Source organism: Triturus cristatus, chromosome 5_2 (assembly GCF_964204655.1).
Source record: "Triturus cristatus chromosome 5_2, aTriCri1.1, whole genome shotgun sequence".
In the NCBI taxonomy this organism is placed as follows: Eukaryota; Metazoa; Chordata; class Amphibia; order Caudata; family Salamandridae; genus Triturus; species Triturus cristatus.
This window is the reverse complement of record NC_140588.1, coordinates 454,423,170-454,442,331: the sequence shown is the minus strand read 5'-3', so window position 1 is coordinate 454,442,331 and position 19,162 is coordinate 454,423,170. Positions and strand designations below refer to the sequence as shown.

Genomic DNA, 19,162 nt, shown 5'->3' with positions numbered 1-19,162 from the left:
TTCTTATCTGAAACGACCAGGTTCAGGTTTGCCTTAAATACTAAATTTAGGGGCGTTTCAGGTAGGTAAAGGTTGGGACCAATCGCTCCCTTCCTTGAGATGGGTACATCCCTTAGTATTATATCAAAAGTAGGGACTAGGGGTGTTGTTATTTAGAGAGGTCCAGTGTACATACCCCATATGACTAGCGACAAAGAAGGGTACAAAGTTCCTCATGTACAGTGACGAAGAAGAGCCATTAAGAGAATCTCTCAGCTGGTTAGTGCTAAGAAAGGCCGGTCAGAAAAAGGGGAAGGAATTCCCCTAATTTGAACTAGTGCTCTCACACACCCAGCAAGCTAGGTGTCATGCTTCATCATATGAGCACTGCCCCTCGTCAAGTCGGCGCTGCAATCCTTGACGGGCTCCCGAAACCGGGGCTCTTTATCGGGGATCTTTTGTTCGAGCCGAGGGTGCTTGGGGGTGAGGGGCCTAGTGTGGTGTAATGTAGCAGAGAAATGTGAATTAAAAGGGGTTAGTTGGTCCTAATTCAACTTTATTCCAAAGGTCAACTACCCTATTAAAAATGTGTAGAGTGGCTGATATGCTAGGAGTTAGGTGTCTAGGTAAAAGCTCTACTCTATGTGATCAACATGTTTCTTGCCACAGACGTCAGGAGGATCAGGGCAATTCGTCAGGATCAAGGTAATACTGTCTACAACAATATGTGGCAAGGTGCTATCTACATACCACTTCTTATAGTTTGTTCCTAAAAAAGGTTGCTACAGTTGTTAGCAACGGTGCTGGCGGTAAAAAGGAACCCAATTGGGTCCGACGTGGATTCACGTCCAGGGAAATGACCTACCCAAACCGCCAGGAACCCGGAACCTTTTTAGGAACAAACTATAAGAAGTGGTATGTAGATAGCACCTTACCACATATTGTGCTTTTACCTAGACACCTAACTCCTAGCATATCAGCCACTCTACACATTTTTAATAGGGTAGTTGACCTTTGGAATAAAGTTGAATTAGGACCAACTAACCCCTTTTAATTCACATTTCTCCGCTACATTACACCACACTAGGCCCCTCACCCCCAAGCACCCTCGGCTCGAACAAAAGATCCCCGATAAAGAGCCCCGGTTTCGGGAGCCCGTCCAGGATTGCAGCGCCGACTTGACGAGGGGCAGTGCTCCTATGATGAAGCATGACACCTAGCTTGCTGGGTGTGTGAGAGCACTAGTTCAAATTAGGGGAATTCCTTCCCCTTTTTCTGACCGGCCTTTCTTAGCACTAACCAGCTGAGAGATTCTCTTAATGGCTCTTCTTCGTCACTGTACATGAGGAACTTTGTACCCTTCTTTGTCGCTACATCCCTTAGTATGCCACCCTCCAGGGGAAGGGGGCATTAGCCTCACTCTAGTTGGCTGGGTCCCCCCCCCCCCCCCTCCCACCATCTTCAAGCTGGCAGTGACTGAGAGTTGTTCTTCGTCTCGCCTTCTCCACATAAGGGCTGGTGTTGGCAGAGGTGGGCACACCTCTCCTCCTATCTTGGTTTTCTTGCCGATTTTTCCCGCCCGAAGTGTGGGTCAGAACCAGTAGGGGCCAGTTGCTGGTAACAGCAAAGGGTTGGGTCAGCTAACAAAGGCGGCAAGCCTTTAAAGCTTCCCCGTTGTAGACCCTGCCCATCCTAGGGGAGGAGGCTTGGCACCTTGACCCAAGATGTGCTCTGTTTCAGGACCCCGAGAGCGGCAGGCTTTCGACTCACTGGTTCTGAAACATGTCTGGGGGTGGCAGCTGGCGAGTAGCCACTCAGCCATTACACTAGAGTAAGGTCGGTTTTCAGGGGTCATCTCCAAGATGCCCTCTGAGTGCATTTTTCATTAAATCACACCTGGCATCCGTGTGGGCTTAATGTGCTGAGAAGGTTGATAATCAAACTTCTCAGTTTTCAGTAAAGCCATTATGGTGCTGGGGAGTTCGTAATAGCAAACATAACAGTGTCTCAACCGGTAACCATTAATAAAGACCGTTACAGTAAATGTATAAATCACTTGAAGGGAAAAAAAGAGTAGTTTTGGAAGGGTTGTTATTTGTAGGTAGTTAGAACAGCACTACGATACAATTAAATTTAGAGTAACCATAACAACCAAGTGTGCACTGAATGTGCTGTTGTAAGTGAACGGCGCAGTGACACACAGGTGATAAAGCAGTGTGAACGGCGAAAAACAAGTAAAACCAAATAATTCAGGGGTCAATGATAGAAATTAGGTCAATACAAGTAAGGTATTATGTTTTAAGCAGGTTTGTTTGCCCCCGTAGGAGCAGAGATTGGCGCTGCATAGTAGACGGCGTTTCGACCTGTTCAAATTAAGGTTATCGTCATGACGATGGTTACTGATTTCTGAAATAGTGCTGGTAGCACTACGTTGCAGTAATCAAAGCTGCCCAGTTGCAGGATGAAGAGATCAGGCGTGGAGTGTGGCTGGGGGGGGGGTGGGGTGATCAGACTTGAAAGGGCAAAGGGTGGATCCCAGTTCGAATAAGCTCAGGCCAGGATGTCAGCTTGACCTGAGTGTGCTGCCCCGGGGGAAAAAAAACTAAATGAATCCAGAGGGCGTGTGTTATTCACAGCCCAAAGAGCCGGGCGAGTGGATCGTCGGGGCGGGGGGGGGGGGGGTCACAGGGGTATGTGTTTGCACTGGGACACTTAATGTAACTGTCTTTATTAATGGTTACTGGTTGAGCCATTGTGTTTGGTATACACTTTACCCGGTCTCAACTGGGTTAACGGGTTTACTCCTGCAGTTAGTATCCGTGGAGCTCTTAATGACATATTCCCAGGCCATATACTCTCTATGGCTTTACTGCACTTACAATGTCTAAGAATGGACTTAGACACTATAGTGGTACAGGGCTCAAGCGCCTGTACCCTCACCACTGGTATAGTGCACCCAGCTAGAGGGGTGGCTTACCTATGCCATGGCTGTGGATTGTAGGCATGGCACACAGGGATGTGCGCCATGTCAACTCTTCACTTTGTTCTGCACCAAAACACGCAGCCTGCAATGGCAGTGTGTGTAAAGGTACAGGGCTTCTAAAGGTGGCACAATAAGTTCTGCATCCCTTAGAGGCCTTCCCTGGTACCTTTTACAAGGGACTTGCATGTGGCCAGAGAGTTGCCAATTGGGTTTTGCAACAGTACAGTTTAGGGAAAGAACATAGGCCCTGTGTACCTCGTTGGCAGTAACCCAGGGCACACTCAGTCAAGGAGCATCAACATTAGGCACAAAGTGTGGGGGATGGAGCAACTATGCAAAATGAGAGCTTTCCTACAATAGGTCCCCCACACGCATTCCACATGTGTCAGGTATGCAGACATGAAGTTGGTACCTCTGGCTGATACCACCTCCTTAGGAAATCCTACCCTGGTAAATGTACCAATGAGGGCTTTGGCTACTGCAGGGACTGTAGTAGTTCTTAGGGGAATTGCCTCAGGATTCCTGGTAGCATGATCCACTGCTACCAGTATGAATTTGTTTTCTGATGCTGTGGGTGGTTTAAGTGGACCCACTATGTCCACACCTACCCTTTCAAAGGGAACCGCAACCACTGTGAGTGGAATTAAGGGGGCCTTTGAGTGTCCACCTGTCTTGCACTGGCTTGACAGGTGACACGGAAGCTGCAAAACTCCTTTACTTACTTGGAAATGTTTGGCCACTAGAAATGGCTGACAAGGCTATTCCAGGTTTTAGTGTGGCCAAGATGACCAGCTAGGGGTACGTCATATGCCAATCTGAAGAGAACTTCTCTAAGCTGCTGAGACACACCACTCTCCTAGTGGCACCAGGTTTGGGGTCTTTAGCTCTGTGTGAAGGAGCCCCTCCTCCCAATAGGTCCTGTAAGAGCCATAGACATCTCCCTTTTGCTGTGCAGCAGCTTGCTGTTGCAGGCTTTCAAGAGTTGGGCATTTCCTCTGTCCAAGGCACAGCTGTTCCCTAGAGGCTCGCCCTGGACCTAGGAGCTCAACTTGGTAAGGTTCCAGTTCTATAGGCTCCGTTTCCTCTCTGGTTGACCAGTCCTCTCCCTGAGGAGAGTGGTCCTGAGCTTTTTGCTGTACAGAAACTGGTTCCCCAGTTTTCTTACCTTTCCTCTTACAAGGTTGTCCCATTATTCCAGACTCCAACACTTCTTTTATACCCTGTGCTCGGCTCTGTGCCCTTGATTTTACACACTCCAAATCAGTGCTTCCCAGCAAGGCTGCATGGGTTTTCAGTTCTACCTCAGCCCATGCTGAGGCCTCCAGATCATTCCCTAACATACATTCAACTGGGATCTTGAATGAGACCACTACCTGTTTCAGGCCAGTAGCCCATCCCCATTCTAATGTCACTTCAGCCATGGGGTGGACTGTTGTGACACGATCCGCGTTTTTGGCTGAGTAGGTTTTTACAGCCAAATATTGTCCTGGGGAAACCAGTGTTTCTTTCACCATGGACTGATGCTGTTGCATCTTCATATTGGTTGTCCAGACAGCAAGACTGGTCAAATCTACCCCACCCTCAGACATTAAAGTAGCTTCAGTGTGAACCCTGTTTTGGTCTGGGCACACTATTGATACCACCTGGAGACTTGCCATACCAGTGCTAACTGGAAGAGGACTAGGGACATTATTTTTGCGACAGGCAGAGTCTCCAGTCCTGTGTTCCAACTCATTACAGTTGTAACACCAGGCCTTAAGGTGATCAAAATGTTTTCCTTTGTACCCACTGCTGGGTTGTGAAGAGGTCTGGAGCCCACCCTCCTGTGCAGGTTTTTGGAGGCCTTTAGAAGACTTATTTTTTATCTTTAGGCTGATCAACTACCTTCCCCTGGGAAGGGTTTGCAACCCCTTTCTTTAGATCTTCCCCACTGTTGTTCTTGGTCACCCTAGTCTTGACCCAGTGGTCTGCCTTCTTTCCCAATTCCTGGGGAGAAATTGGACCTAGGTCTACCAGATACTGATGCAACTTTTCATTAATGCAATTACTCAAAATGTGTTTCATAAACATTACAACGCCATCATAGTTATGCAGTTCAATTCCAGTTAACCATCCATCTAGTGTTTTCACTGAGTAGTCTACAAAGTCAACTCAGGACTGACTTGGTTTTGTGACCCTCACCTGAATCTAATTCTATATTCCTCAGTGGTGAGTCCAAAGCCCTCAATCCGGGTGCCCTCCACGAGGTCATATGACTTAGCATCTGCCACAGTAAGGGTCAGGAGTCTGTCCCTGCAATTACCAGAGAACAGTTCCCAAAGCAATGCTCCCCAGTGTGAGATCTTCACATCTCCATGCACAGACCCTCACAAAGGTTATGAACCGTTTTTGATTTCATCACCTTCCTCATATTTGGGGACAATCCCTTTGGGGATTTTACGGTTATAAGAATTCTCTCTGACCCTAGTCATTATATTGCTGCCACCATTTATGGGTGCTAGACCCATTTTTGCTCTTTCCTTTTCTATAGCCAGAAGTCTATCCTCCAGGGCTAGTCTTCGAATCAACCTTACTAAAAGGATGTCCTCCTCATTGAGGCTGTCCTCAATGTCACTTTGGGTGCCTGTCCCACCTGTGTGGGGTCTAGGTACCCTAATCACTACTTTTGGGAGGATGGGTGAAGGGACCACATCTTCTCTGTGTAGGTGAGGGGGATAGTATGTCGTCCTCTTCATTACTCTCTCCTGCAGGGAGGAAATCCTCTTCAGGAGGGTTTTACTTAACATATTCTGCCAAGAGCTCCTGGAACTTAACCTTGGTAGGATTGGAACCAGTTTACAAAAGATTCTATGTTTGCAGAGGGTTCTAAGCTCCTTCCATCCAAGATGGAGATAAGTGGTCAGGTTGAGTTATACAACCACATTCTCTGCATCTTCCAAAGTTTTGCTAATAGATGGGGCCTTTTTAAAAGAACAAAAAACAACAACTTCTAAGCACTTTTACCGCTAACTAAAGGCTTTTAAACTTTAAAAAATACTAAAGGGACTTACCCAAGTCCCTTAACAAGACCTTTAAAAAATACCAATACACTATGTGCTAATGCATTGTACTCCACTGCACTGTATACTATTCCAGTGTATGACTGCCACTCTACGACAGTCTAGTGTATGCTGTTCAACTTTTTGCCACTCCACTGTAATCTATTAGACTGCACAGTATTCCAGTGAACGCTATTCCGGTATATACTTCTGCACTGTACGACACTCCACTTTACGGCACTACAGTATATGCCACTGCACTCTGTGGCTCACTCTACATCGCTCTGCTCCCCTCTAGAACTGCACTCTATAAAACTATACTGCACTGTATGGTACTCTACGTGACTGTACTTCACTCTGTCCACGTGCACTTCACTGTCTTAACCGTACAGTCCAATCTGTGCCTGGACACTCCATTGTACAACACTCTATTTGACTAAACACTTTTCAATAATGTACCATACAGCCCTCCACTGTACTATGAGACCCCACTCCAGTTTATAAGAGTTTACTCGACTATACGCTAGGCTACATTGTAATCCACTCTACGCAGCTGTACGACATGCTAATACATTGTATTGCACTTTACTCCTGAACTCTACTCCACTCTACTGCACTGTATGAGACTATACCTCTCACTTCACCACTGACTAATTATCCACTCTACGCAGCTCCACTGTACCTACTCTACGCTTTACAAATCCAATCTACAACACTACTACACTGTTTAATACTCTACCCTACTGCATTCTACTACACTGCACTCAATTCCCTTATGCAGTACTCCACTCTACGACACTACTGTTATGACTCTCTTCTTCATATTACTGTCCGACAGACCAGTTAACGATACCTTAATAAATTACACTTAATACTACGATTTGAAACACATTATCTTTAAAAACATTGAAACAATTGAAATTCTATGGGGAAAAAAACAATGTTACAAATATGTTAGTTAGGGAAACTTGTTCTAGGCATATGAGCTGCAGATTACACACTGTGCATAGATCGCCATCTGGTGTTGGGCCCAGATGTTTGCAGTTGTTTTTCCTCTTGGAAAGTCTTTGGAAGTCATGAGGTATGTGACTACTCCTTTGGATCGTATTGCTCATGGGCTTCAGCACCATCCTCAGATTGTTTTTTTTCCGCCATCTGGCTCGGATATGATCTTCGCGCTCCGGTTCCGAACAGTTTCCAGTTCTTCTGATCGGCGCGCAATCCTCCCCCTTTCGCGGTATTGTTTTAGATCGCGATCTCCACACTTGACACGACTCATCGTTCAAAGTCTTCGATTCCGGTCGTCGGCGAAGGCCTAGGGGCCTACCTAAGCTCCGGTCCTGGCTCATGGAAAGGACTCCATTCAAGAAGTGTCCTCGATGTGGGTCCAAATTTCCCCACACCGATCTCCATGAGGTGTGCAACCTCTGCCTCTCCCCGGGAACACGAGGCTCGAGACTGTCCGGCGTGCAAATCCTTCCGGTCCAAGAAGACCATTCGAGACCGAAGGGCGAGGAGAGCCATGGCACACTAGTCTACAGCGATCCCAGATGACCTCTTCGGAGAAGGCGTTGATGCTCCAGAAGAACAGCACACCGAAGAGGGCCTAGTCAGCGCCTCCGAGGCCTACGACTCAGATATCGAGGACATCACTCCGGCACAGAGGGGCGTGAGTACTAACATCCACCCAGACCCTCGACGGCATCGAAAAAGGCTTCGGTCACGCCTTCGCCCTCGGGCCTAGGCATGGCCAAAGACATTGCTTCCCACACCTCGCCTTCGGGCCCAGTTAAGAAGCCTATCAAGCCTTCTGGCGGCTCGGGCTCGAGCCAGCCCACTGTTGGTGCCGAGAAACACTCCTCCGCACCGACGCCGAAAAAGAAAATGTCCTCCTCCTCCGCACCGAGCTCCACACCGAAGCACTCTGCGCCGAAGACAAGCACCAGCTCCTCGGTACCGACACCGTCCCCGGAGCCGAGCAAAAAACCCAAGGCCATCGACACCCACACCTCAAAGCCGAAAGTCATCTCGGCGCCACACAGTTCAAAACAACGAACTGATGCCGACTCCAAGACTAAAAAACCTACGGCCCGACGCTTTCGGCGCCGACGTATCGGCCACTCACTGAAGAACTATTTCGGCCTGATCCACTACAAAAAACACTTGTCAAGGACCCTAAAACTGGACATTTGATGCTCCGCATCAAAAAGAGATCGCTGGACAAGCCTGCCCCAGCTCCACCTCCAAAGAGGAAAGACTTTGCTACCACCCCTTTGAGAGAACCTTCACCTCCTTCTCCTCCCCCACCTCATCATTTCCCCCACACCCTCTCCGGATGAGGATGATGACGATGTCTACGATGACCCAGGGGACGAGCCCCATGACCAACCCACAGGGGACCCAACTTCTACAGGCTCCTCAGACCCATGGGACGACTATAACATTCTAGACATCCCTAACGTCCCGCAGGACTAGCTTTTCCCTTCAAGACCGCAGACACCACCTGATAAGGAGTCCAAACTCCTGGACGCCTCTGGCAAGCGCACTGCATCCCAGGCTGCCAACATATGGCGCATCGCAAACACACAAGCGCTTTTGGCCAGCTATGACTGGGCACTTTATGATGAACTGGAAGCCATAATGCAACACCTCACTGACAAATACAAAAATAGAGCCAATGAGCTAATCCAGGAGGGTAAAACCATCACTAACACCTCCATTCGCTGCGCTCTAGATGCAGCTGACACCGCCTCTAGGGCAATTAACACCAGCGTCCTCCTCCGTCGGCATGCCTGGCTACGTATTTCAGGTTTCAAACCAGAGGTGCAGGCTTCCATCCTGAACCACCCCTTTGAGCAGGAACATCTGTTCGGCCCAAAAGTTGACGATGCCCTGGAAAAAATGAAAAAAGACACAGATACGGGGAAGTCTATGGGAGCCTTACAGTTGCACCCTCCCAGGCGCTCCTTTCGCCGCTCTTCCGTTCGAAGCACCTCCAGAGGCTATTCCTCCGATACCGCTTCTACTTCCTATAAAGCCCCTACCCAATCCACCTTCACAAGGGGTTACCAAAGAGGCGGCTACAGGGGCAACAATAATAAAGGCAGAGGCAAGACTAACACCTCCCGCTCTGCCTCCACCCCTACCCAATAACTTCCCTCCACTCCCCCAGACGATCCCACTCTGGTCGGGGGCAGACCCCACAATTTCCTTCCTGTCTGGACTACTATCACCTCAGACAAATGGGTAACACAAATAATTCGGTCAGGCTACTGTCTCAAACTAACATCTACCCCCCCCCCCCCCCCCCCCCCCCCCAAACATTCCACCCAAACAATGCCCAATGTCACAGGAACATTTGTCACTACTAAAGCAGGAGGTAATTTCCCTCCTACAAAAGAGTGCGATAGAACTAGTTCCTACCCACCAACAAAATATGGGAGTTTACTCCCTATATTTTCTCATACCAAAAAGGGACGACACTCTAAGGCCCACCCTAGACCCCTAAATCACTATATACACTCAGACCATTTTCACATGGTCACACTCCACCAGGTACTTCCCCTGCTCTCCCAAAACGACTTCTTTGCCAACTTAGACCTCAAGGACGCCTATTTCAACATTCCTGTTCACAACACTCGCAGGAAGTTTCTCAGATTTGTAGTGGACGGTCAACACTATCAATTCAAAGTGCTCCCCTTTGGAGTCACCACAGCACCACGGGTCTTTACCAAGTGCCTAGCGGTAGTGGCAGCACACCAGCGAAGACAACACATCCATGTCTTCCCATACCTAGACGACAGGCTCATAAAAGCCAACTCATACCGCCAGTGTGTACAACACACTCGCGCCACTATCCAACTACTTCACGAACTGGGCTTTACAGTAAATCACATGAAGTCCCATCTGCAACCGTCCCACATAAAACAATACCTCGGTGCCACCATAGACACCTCAAAAGCGCTAGCCTATCCCAGTCCTGCCAGGATAGCAAGCATTCAAGCTCTACGCGCCAAATTTCAACCAGAACACTCTTCCAGCTCGAGGAATGATGGCCTCTTGCATATTCATAGTACCTCACGCAAGACTCCAGATGCGTCCTCTCCAAGAGTGCTTAGCGCGCCAATGGAACCAGGCCCAGGGTCAATTGACAGATCTGGTGTTGGTAGACTGTCGTGCCCATCGCTCTCTGCAGTGGTGGACCAGTAAGAACCTTTCTAAAGGGCGACCATTCCTGGAACCGGTTCCTCAGATAGTACTGACAGCTGACACATCGCTCTCCGGCTGGGGAGCTCACCTACTACATCACACCATGCAGGCAGGTGGACGCCTCAACCAAAGTTACTCCACATCAACCATCTGGAGTTACTAGCCATATTCTTAGCCCTAAAGGCTTTTCAAACGCATGTCTCGGGCAAGGCTGTCTTAGTCCGCACCGACAACATGACAGCCATGTACTATATACAAAAACAAGGCGGCACACACACTCCGCAGCTCTCTCAGCTAGCACAGAGCATATGGAGATGGGCCATACCCCAAAAAATCTTTCTCCTAGCCCAACATGTCCCAGAAGTCCAAAACACTATGGCAGATCTGCTGAGCAGATAAACACAACAGATCCACGAGTGGGAACTCCATCCACAAGTTCTTCACCCGTACTTTCAAATGTGGGGGCATCCACAGATAGACCTCTTCGCCACCCACGAAAACGCCAAATGCCCAAGCTTCACCGCCAGGTATCCACACCCATCGTCCAAAGGCAATGCTATCTGGATGAACTGGTCAGGCAGATTTGCGTACGCCTTTCTGCCTCTCCCACTCATTCCATTAGTGGTGCGCAAACTACAACAACACTCCCTCACTCTCATCCTAGTAGCTCCAACTTGGGCCAGACAACCGTGGTACACCACACTGCTGGAACTATCTGTAGTACCGCACCAAAGTTACACCTCTCTCCACGCCTCTTAACCCAGAACCATGGAAAGATCAGGCACCTGGACCAAGCTCAGCTCAACGTTGCGATCTGGCTCCTGAAATCCTAGAATTTGGTTATCTAAATCTTCCCCCTGACTGTATGAACGTCATTAGAGAAGCTAGACGACCTACCACTAGAGCTTGCTATGCAGCCAAGTGGATGCGTTTTGTGGTCTATTGTCACAACAATAACTTCAATCCCCTAGATGTGTCCATTCAACACATCATAGGCTATTTACTACACCTACAAAGATGCAACCTAGTCTACACGTCTATTCGACTGCACCTTGAGGCCATAGCGGCCTATCTACAAAACAGACAACATCTATCACTCTTTAGAGTACCTGCCATAAAAGCTTTCATGGAAGACCTCAAAAGAATAATTCCCCCCAAAGTGCCACCCTCACCTGTGTGGAACCTAAATATCGTTCTCACCAGACTAATGGGGCCTCCCTTTGAACCTCTAAACAAATGTGAACTTTAATTCCTAACATGGAAAACTGCTTTTCTGGTAGCCATTACTTCCCTCAGAAGTGAGATACAAGCACTCACCATTCAAGAACCTTTTCTGCAAATGCATCATAACAAAGTTGTTCTCCACACTAATCCAAAATTTCTCCCTAAAGTAATTTCTCCCTTTTATCTAAACCAATCTGTGGAACTGCCCGTATTCTTCTCGTAACCACAGACCATTGCAGAAAGAGCTCTCCACACACTAGATATCAAACAAGCCTTACTCTACTACATTGAGAGAACACAACCCTTTCGTAAGACCAAACAACTGTTCGTATCTTTCTCACCACCACACAAAAGCAACCCCATCTCCAAATCTGGGATAGCTAGGTGGATTGGTAAATGCATACAGATTTGCTACCACAAAGCAAAACGAACGCTATCTGTTCCCCCTAAAGCCCACTCTACACATAAGATAGGGGCTCCCATGGCATTTTTAGGAAACATTCCCTTAGATGACATCTGCATAGCAGCTACATGGTCTACACCGCACACTTTCACTAAACACTATTGTGTAGATGTGCAAACTAAGCAACAAGCTAGTGTGGGCCAGGCTGTACTCAAAACATTGTTTCAAACCACTGCAACAGATACTGGTGGTCGCCGCTAGGAGCGAGTACTGCTATATAATCTATGCACAGTGTGTAATCTGCAGCTCATATGCCTCGAACGGCAAATGCTACTTACCAATATGTATCTGTTCTTGGCATGTAGAGCTGCGGATCTACACACGCCCACCCGCCTCCCCGGCTACCTTTATCTGTTCCAGTTTATCTTATTTAGATACAGCACACATGGGCATCTTCACTGCTTATTACACACTCCATCATTTCCCTGCTGGCGAAAAAACAATCTGAAGATGGAGCCAAAGCCCATGCGCAATACGATCCAAAGGAGGAGTCGCATACCTCGTGACTTCCAAAGACTTTCCAAGAGGACATCAACTGCAAACATCCGGGCCCAACACCAGATGGCGATCTATGCACAATGTGTAGATCTGCAGCACTACATTCCAAGAACAGATGCATACTGGTAAGTAGCATTTGCCTTCTACTTTCCATACAAACTATACCTAACCTACACAAACATTATTCAAAGTTAAAACTTTAATTTACACACCACCTTCACATTACTATAAGTCACCCACCTACATATACAGTTACTTATAACTTACACTATAACTTAACACATCACCTTGAAATTACTATAAGTTGTGCGGCACTATAAAGAACAAAAAAGAAATTTGGCTTTTCTTTCCTCTGTTCTGTTTTTCTAGCGGCAAGGTGAAAGATATCTACTTTTCATTTGTATTACTACTCGTGGACTTCATAGAATTAGGCCACTTCTCTAGAATAGCATTCTAGAGGATGGAAAGAGCATATTTCCACAAAACTTAAATGCTTTGCTCCTCTGATTTGTGAAACTATTTCTACTCACTGCTCATCCATAGTATTTACTATAGACCGTCGTGCATGCTGACGCTCACTGTATATTCTGAATCTTTTTTCTCTCCTCTAATGAAAATCTCTAGATCTGATGTAGAAGAGAAGAGAGAAAATAGCCATCTGCATATAGCGAGGTCTTGATCAGTCAAAGAGATCATGAATGTTATTAAATTATTTTAGACGTATGTGCCTAGCAAAGTGTTTTCATAGTCCGCATCGGAGGAGAGCTTTAATTTCAAGTCCATCAGCTGAAGTTGGCAAACCACTTTGTAATTTCTGTTCAGCATGCTAACACATGTCTATTTGAACTTCAATTGGGGCGGACTGATTCAAGTTAGTGCTGCCTATATTCAGAAGTACAGCTTTACACTCAGTGGCTTAGTGAGTTACTTTCATGCCTTTGTATTTTTTACCAACTATGCCACTGTGTTGGCCATCAATGTGGAATTTAAAATGTTTTTGAGCATGTCAAATACAGACTTTATGATCCTTATGTTAGGCAAATGCTACTATACAAAACGTGTGGCATATAAGAACTGTAGCTCGTATTATGGTGGCAATTGGAACTCCATAAATCCTGTTTAGTGGAAAGTGTAAAACAAGCTTCTGAGCCTCTATAGTGACTGACTGTTGTGATGTATGATATAACATGGTTGGTGAAAGGATATGAAAACTTTAAATGGATGGTTTAATCATTGCAATGCAGTAATCTCTTTGGATGACTTGTAATTGAAGGAATAACTGCCTGGCAACTTGGTGTCTTAATTGTATTTAAACCTGTGACAAGGTGCTCAAGGAAGACATTTTGTATGGACTGCAGATTACTGGTTTCCATCCTGCTCAAGCCAGCTCCTCTCCTTGTCATTCTGAGGTTTATAAATTGAGTACTATTAAATTGTGCAATAGCAACACTTTTTATGTATAGCACTATATTTTTAATGGACCTCAAACTGTGGTAATGAGTGCTGTAGTAACAGGTTATTAAAAAGATGATTTGAATACACCACTTGGTTACTGAATTCTATAATAAGCAAGTCCCAGAGGGTAGTTTGCTAAAGGGCACCCAATACTACCCTCCCCTAGACCACCTTCTGATGTACCTTACTTTTCAACCCTCAGCGTAGTCACAACCAGTTAGTCATCCTGTGGACATACCATGCTTCTTGGCGGGCTGTCACAGTAGAAGGCCACAAAAAAAGATTACTGTCAACCACCGTCTTTTTTTTTTTTGTTTTTTAGCTACACCTTTGTTGCTATAAGTGGCTAACCCCACCCCTTTTTATAACCTGCCTTTCTTTTGAGTTATTCTGAGAATGTGTGCTTTCCACTCGGTGTTCTCCTCCGGCTTAATTACAAGTGTGTTTTTTTTATTTATATATATATATATATATATATATATATACATACACACACACACTCTCACACACACTCTCACACACTCTCCGACTCGACATCTTGGATTCTGTCCCGAGACCCCACAAGTTGGAATATAGGTGCATGTCAATTAATGAAAGACTGAGTTTACTAATCGATTACATTTTAAATGCACTGAATGCGTACCTGCCATTTACCTCATCTAGGAGATCATTTCTTCAATCTAGTATTCAACCAATCGTGTTATAGTTGGAAGGTGAAAATATGAGAGAAATTTATTTGATTTTAGAGATTTGTGCTCTCCTTCCCACCAAACGTGCGACTCCCCTGACTGATTTAGAGGCGAGGAACTGCTATGTTTATGACAGCAAAGCCTTAGCTGGTTCCACTGTCTGAATCCTAGGACCCATCAGAATACCAGTTTTGATGCCTCATCTAAAGAAACAAATTCCATGCTAAGATATTATGACGTTTTGTTAATCTTGCAAAAAACATTTAACATTTGTCTGGCTTCTGGAAAAAAATGATTGCATTTGTGTCCTATAAATTCAGTACTCAAAAGCATAAACGTTTTCATTTGATTGATGAGCTTGCGTGATCTATCCCTCATTCTTTGGGATGCCTGCATTAAAAGTTGTTTTCTATCAACAGGGTACTGGTACGGAGGGCTCGGAAGTTGGCTCAGCAATATTTCTTGGTTTACCAGGAACCAATTCCAACAGCACAGCTAGTACAGAGAGTTGCTTCAGTAATGCAAGAGTACACACAGTCCGGGTAAGCTGTTTTGTATTTATTTTGTATGGTTTTGTCAAAATGAGCCAACTTGTTTTTTTATAATTGTCAAGCTATCCAATAAGCGATATTGGTGGTTACTTGTCCTTTGTCTAGAAGTGTCTGTAGTCCCGCTTGCTGGAAAATAGTTTGTTCATATACCAGTGGGAACATTTTATTACGCTTTTCCATGCATGTGGAAATAATGGGTTTTTATACACCTTGCTCTATAGCACTGTAAATACACTTGATTTTTATGCCAAATAAAGCTTTTGCTATACTAGGTATATTTACCCACCAACATTTTCTTACACTCAATGCCTGGCATACCTCACACTTTGCCTAAAATCACACATTTCCTCGCATTTCGGTGATGGAAACTTCCAGAATTTGCGGAGAACCACAATTTCTCCCACCCAGCATTCCCACACCTCTCCTACTTAAAAACGCTACCCCACTTGTGTGGTTCGATCTAGAGCAAGCAACACAGGAGGCTGCAAAATGCAACATCGAGGCACCAATAATGCTGTCAAATTATTTTACCTATTTTGACTATAGGGTTAGTGGTGGTATTTTGGCCTGGCATTCTAGAAATCTAGATGTCCAGGAGCGTCAATGGCGGTTTCCCTTGCCTGGATCCCATGATATGTTCTTGCTCACAGATCCTGGAGTACTCAAACCCTGGATAAAATCACACATCTGCCTCCTATTTCTGTGATGGAAACATCTGTAATCTGCACTGATCCACCCATTACATACCACCTAGTGTTCCCACACTTCTCCCAATAAAAGTAGTACTTCACTTGTATGGCTAGGCCTAGAGCATGCAACAGGAGCTTATCAAATCAGTGAACATGCACATTTTGCATTTACCCCCACTCTGCTGGTCCTTATGTCAAAACGATGCCAAAAATAACACAAATTTACTTTCGCTGGCTATGGGGATGCTGTTCGCACCCTTTTTGTAGTAAGACTTTAGGGCTTTACTGTTTGGGTATAGGCCAGATCCCACTCCATATCGTTTTTTTTCTAAAATAATTTATATGTTGTGTCTAGTTTGCTTTTTGCCCTCTAAAGGCAGAGTTATGGTAATCCCCCTCATCCCCGCCCCTAGATGAAACTCCGGAACAGGTGGAAAGATTGTCAGATTGTGCCCAGAGGCAAGTGGGTACAAAGCCCCATGCCCAGGGAGGCTGCTCCCTCAATGAACAAACAAAAACGTTAGACTGGTATAGTGGATTTTCTGCCCCCTTGCTCTTGGTGGACAAATTCCGGGTAAAAGTATTTTATCTACCTTCCCGATGGCATGTAAAAAGACTTTGGGTTGGGGAATCACAGACCCATGCCCAGGGGTCCCCCTTCTTATCCATACCTTCCCCAGCAAAGACAATAAGTAAGAGGTTCTCTAGTCTTGTGGGCGGTCTACTTCTCAGGGCCATATTGGGGTAAATGCCCCTAGCAGAAAGACTCATCTGACCATGGGGACTTGAGGGGGGCACATTCACCCCCACAACAGTAAATTACAAATAATCCTTTGTGATCCTGTAGGTTTTCTACCCCTCTCCCCACGGCCTGGCAAGTTGGGGGTAACCCAAAGAAGGGCAGAAAGCCTTGTTCCGGGGACAGGGGTCACTGGCCCAGGTCCATATATTTCCTGGTGACCTAGTGGGCTCCACTAGGCAGAGAGAGCACTGGCTAGGGGACATTCTCCAATTTCCAACACTGCCTTGCCCTTGTTGATTGTTGCTTATGTGTGGGTGGGGGGAGGGGTAGAATTAGGCCCCAGCACCAATTAAAAGATTATAGCTGACCGCAGTATCATCGTGGTATCTTTCACTTTTACTTTGTTTTGATGTCGGAATGCTGTGCGTGCTGCTGGTGAGAGTAAATGGGAAAAAAAGCAACAACCTGTTGGTGTCCATATACTATGGTGGCAGTGTGGTGGATGATTAACATGTCATCCACCGCACTCATAAGCAGTTTGTGACTGTAGTTGCTGTGGTAGACTTCATTAAACCAGAAGATACTGTAAAAAAAAAATGCTGATAAGTGTAAAACAGGTAAATAATTAATTCCTCTAATGGAAAAATAGATGTCTTGGTAGGGCTTAATTCTAATGCAATAGCGAAAGTCTGCTAAAAACTAAACCACTCCCTTTTTCGTTTTGTAAAGACATCCATTTGCCAATCACATTCTGCCTTGTAAATTAGCATCTACCACTGTATAACAAAGTTACCACGGTATAGTGTGGCAGACTATATAACGACATTTTTTAACACTTATAACTATAACACCACTTGGACTATCTAAACCTACCTAAAATTACCATTTACACCTCCTATTCTAGATTCCTGCTGTAGTGAAGGTAGCGATTTAGATGCATACATTGCTATGTTAGCATAAGCGCGTTTCTTTTAGAAAGCCATCTTGCCACTTTTGCTGCTTTTGCACACGACACTGCTGAGACATGTTATTATTTGAGAACTGCTTGCTTGCTTTTTCTTCACTTGAGAACTGTCTGTTCACATCCCTAGACGTGCGCTGCGACCTTGGTCTGAACATTGTGTTCAAAACACTCTGAGCCGCCAGACAATGTATGTTTTTGAGTCCAGGTTGATCGGCCCACTCTCTAGTCATAATATGCACACAGCTGCAAATATCTGAATGTCGAGAGCCTTTAATATTACAGTTTGCATGCGTTTGAAACACATTCTGGAGAAGAACATTTCCAGGCGCAGAGCAAAGCTGATCCTGTGATGTGATCCACCTAAAGCTGATCTTTACGGTATGGGGTTCCCCACTCAAGCCTAGAGACCTTCTACTAGTCTAATAATATTAGTTTACTAGCGAAATGAAGGTGGCTGTATTCCACTGTCATTTATACTATGATTTCTCCTTTCATTTTCTGTGGTATTGTAACGATGCTAATGGTTTTAATTATAATCATTTGTCTGCTTATGTTAGCTAAAGTACTGCATCTTAGGACACGTATTTTATAAAATAAACCTTTTCAACTTTACCGTGTCTCTGATTACTTATGTTGTGGATTGATATATGAATAATAGCGAACAGGTACTTCTGATTCCCACCATTCCTGAGAATACTCTAAGTCGCTTGTTCTGGGTTGTCTATACATTGGGACCTCCGAGATAATACGGATAACGAATGGGACACTGATGCTGTTCGGATAGGGGTTCTGGGTACTGAGGTGAGTTTTTGGTACACCACAATTAACTGAGGTCCTGGTTTCCTGCGCATAGTTCTGTGCATGAGCAGAATCCCTGCAACACTACCTCATTACATCTACGTACATTCACCCACTTTCAGGCTACGTATGTTTCAAGTACCATACGCCACTCTGTGCCACTTTACTCTAACCCATTCCACTGTACGCTATTACACTTTATGCCACTCCAGCGTATGCAGCTCCAAGGTTGTCCGCCAACACCAGATTGTGTGGCTTTGCCTGTGCTTCTTTCTAAAGGAAAAAGTGCTATAGGTTGAGATATACTGTCTCACCAGTCTCATGTTTCTCAACTATGAATACAGAAAATAGGTACCTGCACTCTTTGTAAACTCTCTGGATCCATTGATTTGTTCAAGTGCCCTTCACATTTTGCTTCTGCCAACCATGTTGGTCAGTGGGTCAGTCCACATCAGCCAATGACTCTCCATTGTGAGAGATTTTAGTGCCAGGGTATGGGGTAAATTCCTGCTTTTTGTCCAAATTTCTTTTTTTGCAAACGTGCATGCCATCTTGAGATACTGGTGTTTATATATTTTTTTTATCATTTAAAACTTCTTGATGCCTATTTTATAAAATGTACACACAATAATTAAATCTAAACCGCTGACTTGCAAGGATCCAAATCTATCAACTTTCTCAGTACTTATTCATTAGCCAAATGTATATCGCATAGGCCTCTAAGAAACTGGTATCAGTTATTCAGTGGTTGAGCAGAAAAGCGTCTGTGAAGGCAGTTAAGACAGTTTTTTTCCTAGTACTATCTGCTCTTGGTCCCTTTGAGAAGGCAGACTTTTGTACAAAATGTAAACTATTTCAGCAAAACCAAAACAGCCAAAAA

At 45.4% G+C, this 19,162-nt stretch overlaps 1 protein-coding gene across 1 annotated transcript in view; it reads left to right on the top strand.

Annotated features, from left to right (window-relative positions):
* The window catches only part of PSMA2 (proteasome 20S subunit alpha 2), a 155,307-nt gene that overhangs the window by 79,266 nt on the left and 56,879 nt on the right, over positions 1–19,162 (top strand). The window contains exon 5 of the mRNA XM_085607426.1: positions 14,958–15,080. Coding sequence (XP_085463552.1) covers positions 14,958–15,080 — 123 coding nt within the window. The remainder of the gene's footprint in view (positions 1–14,957; positions 15,081–19,162) is intronic.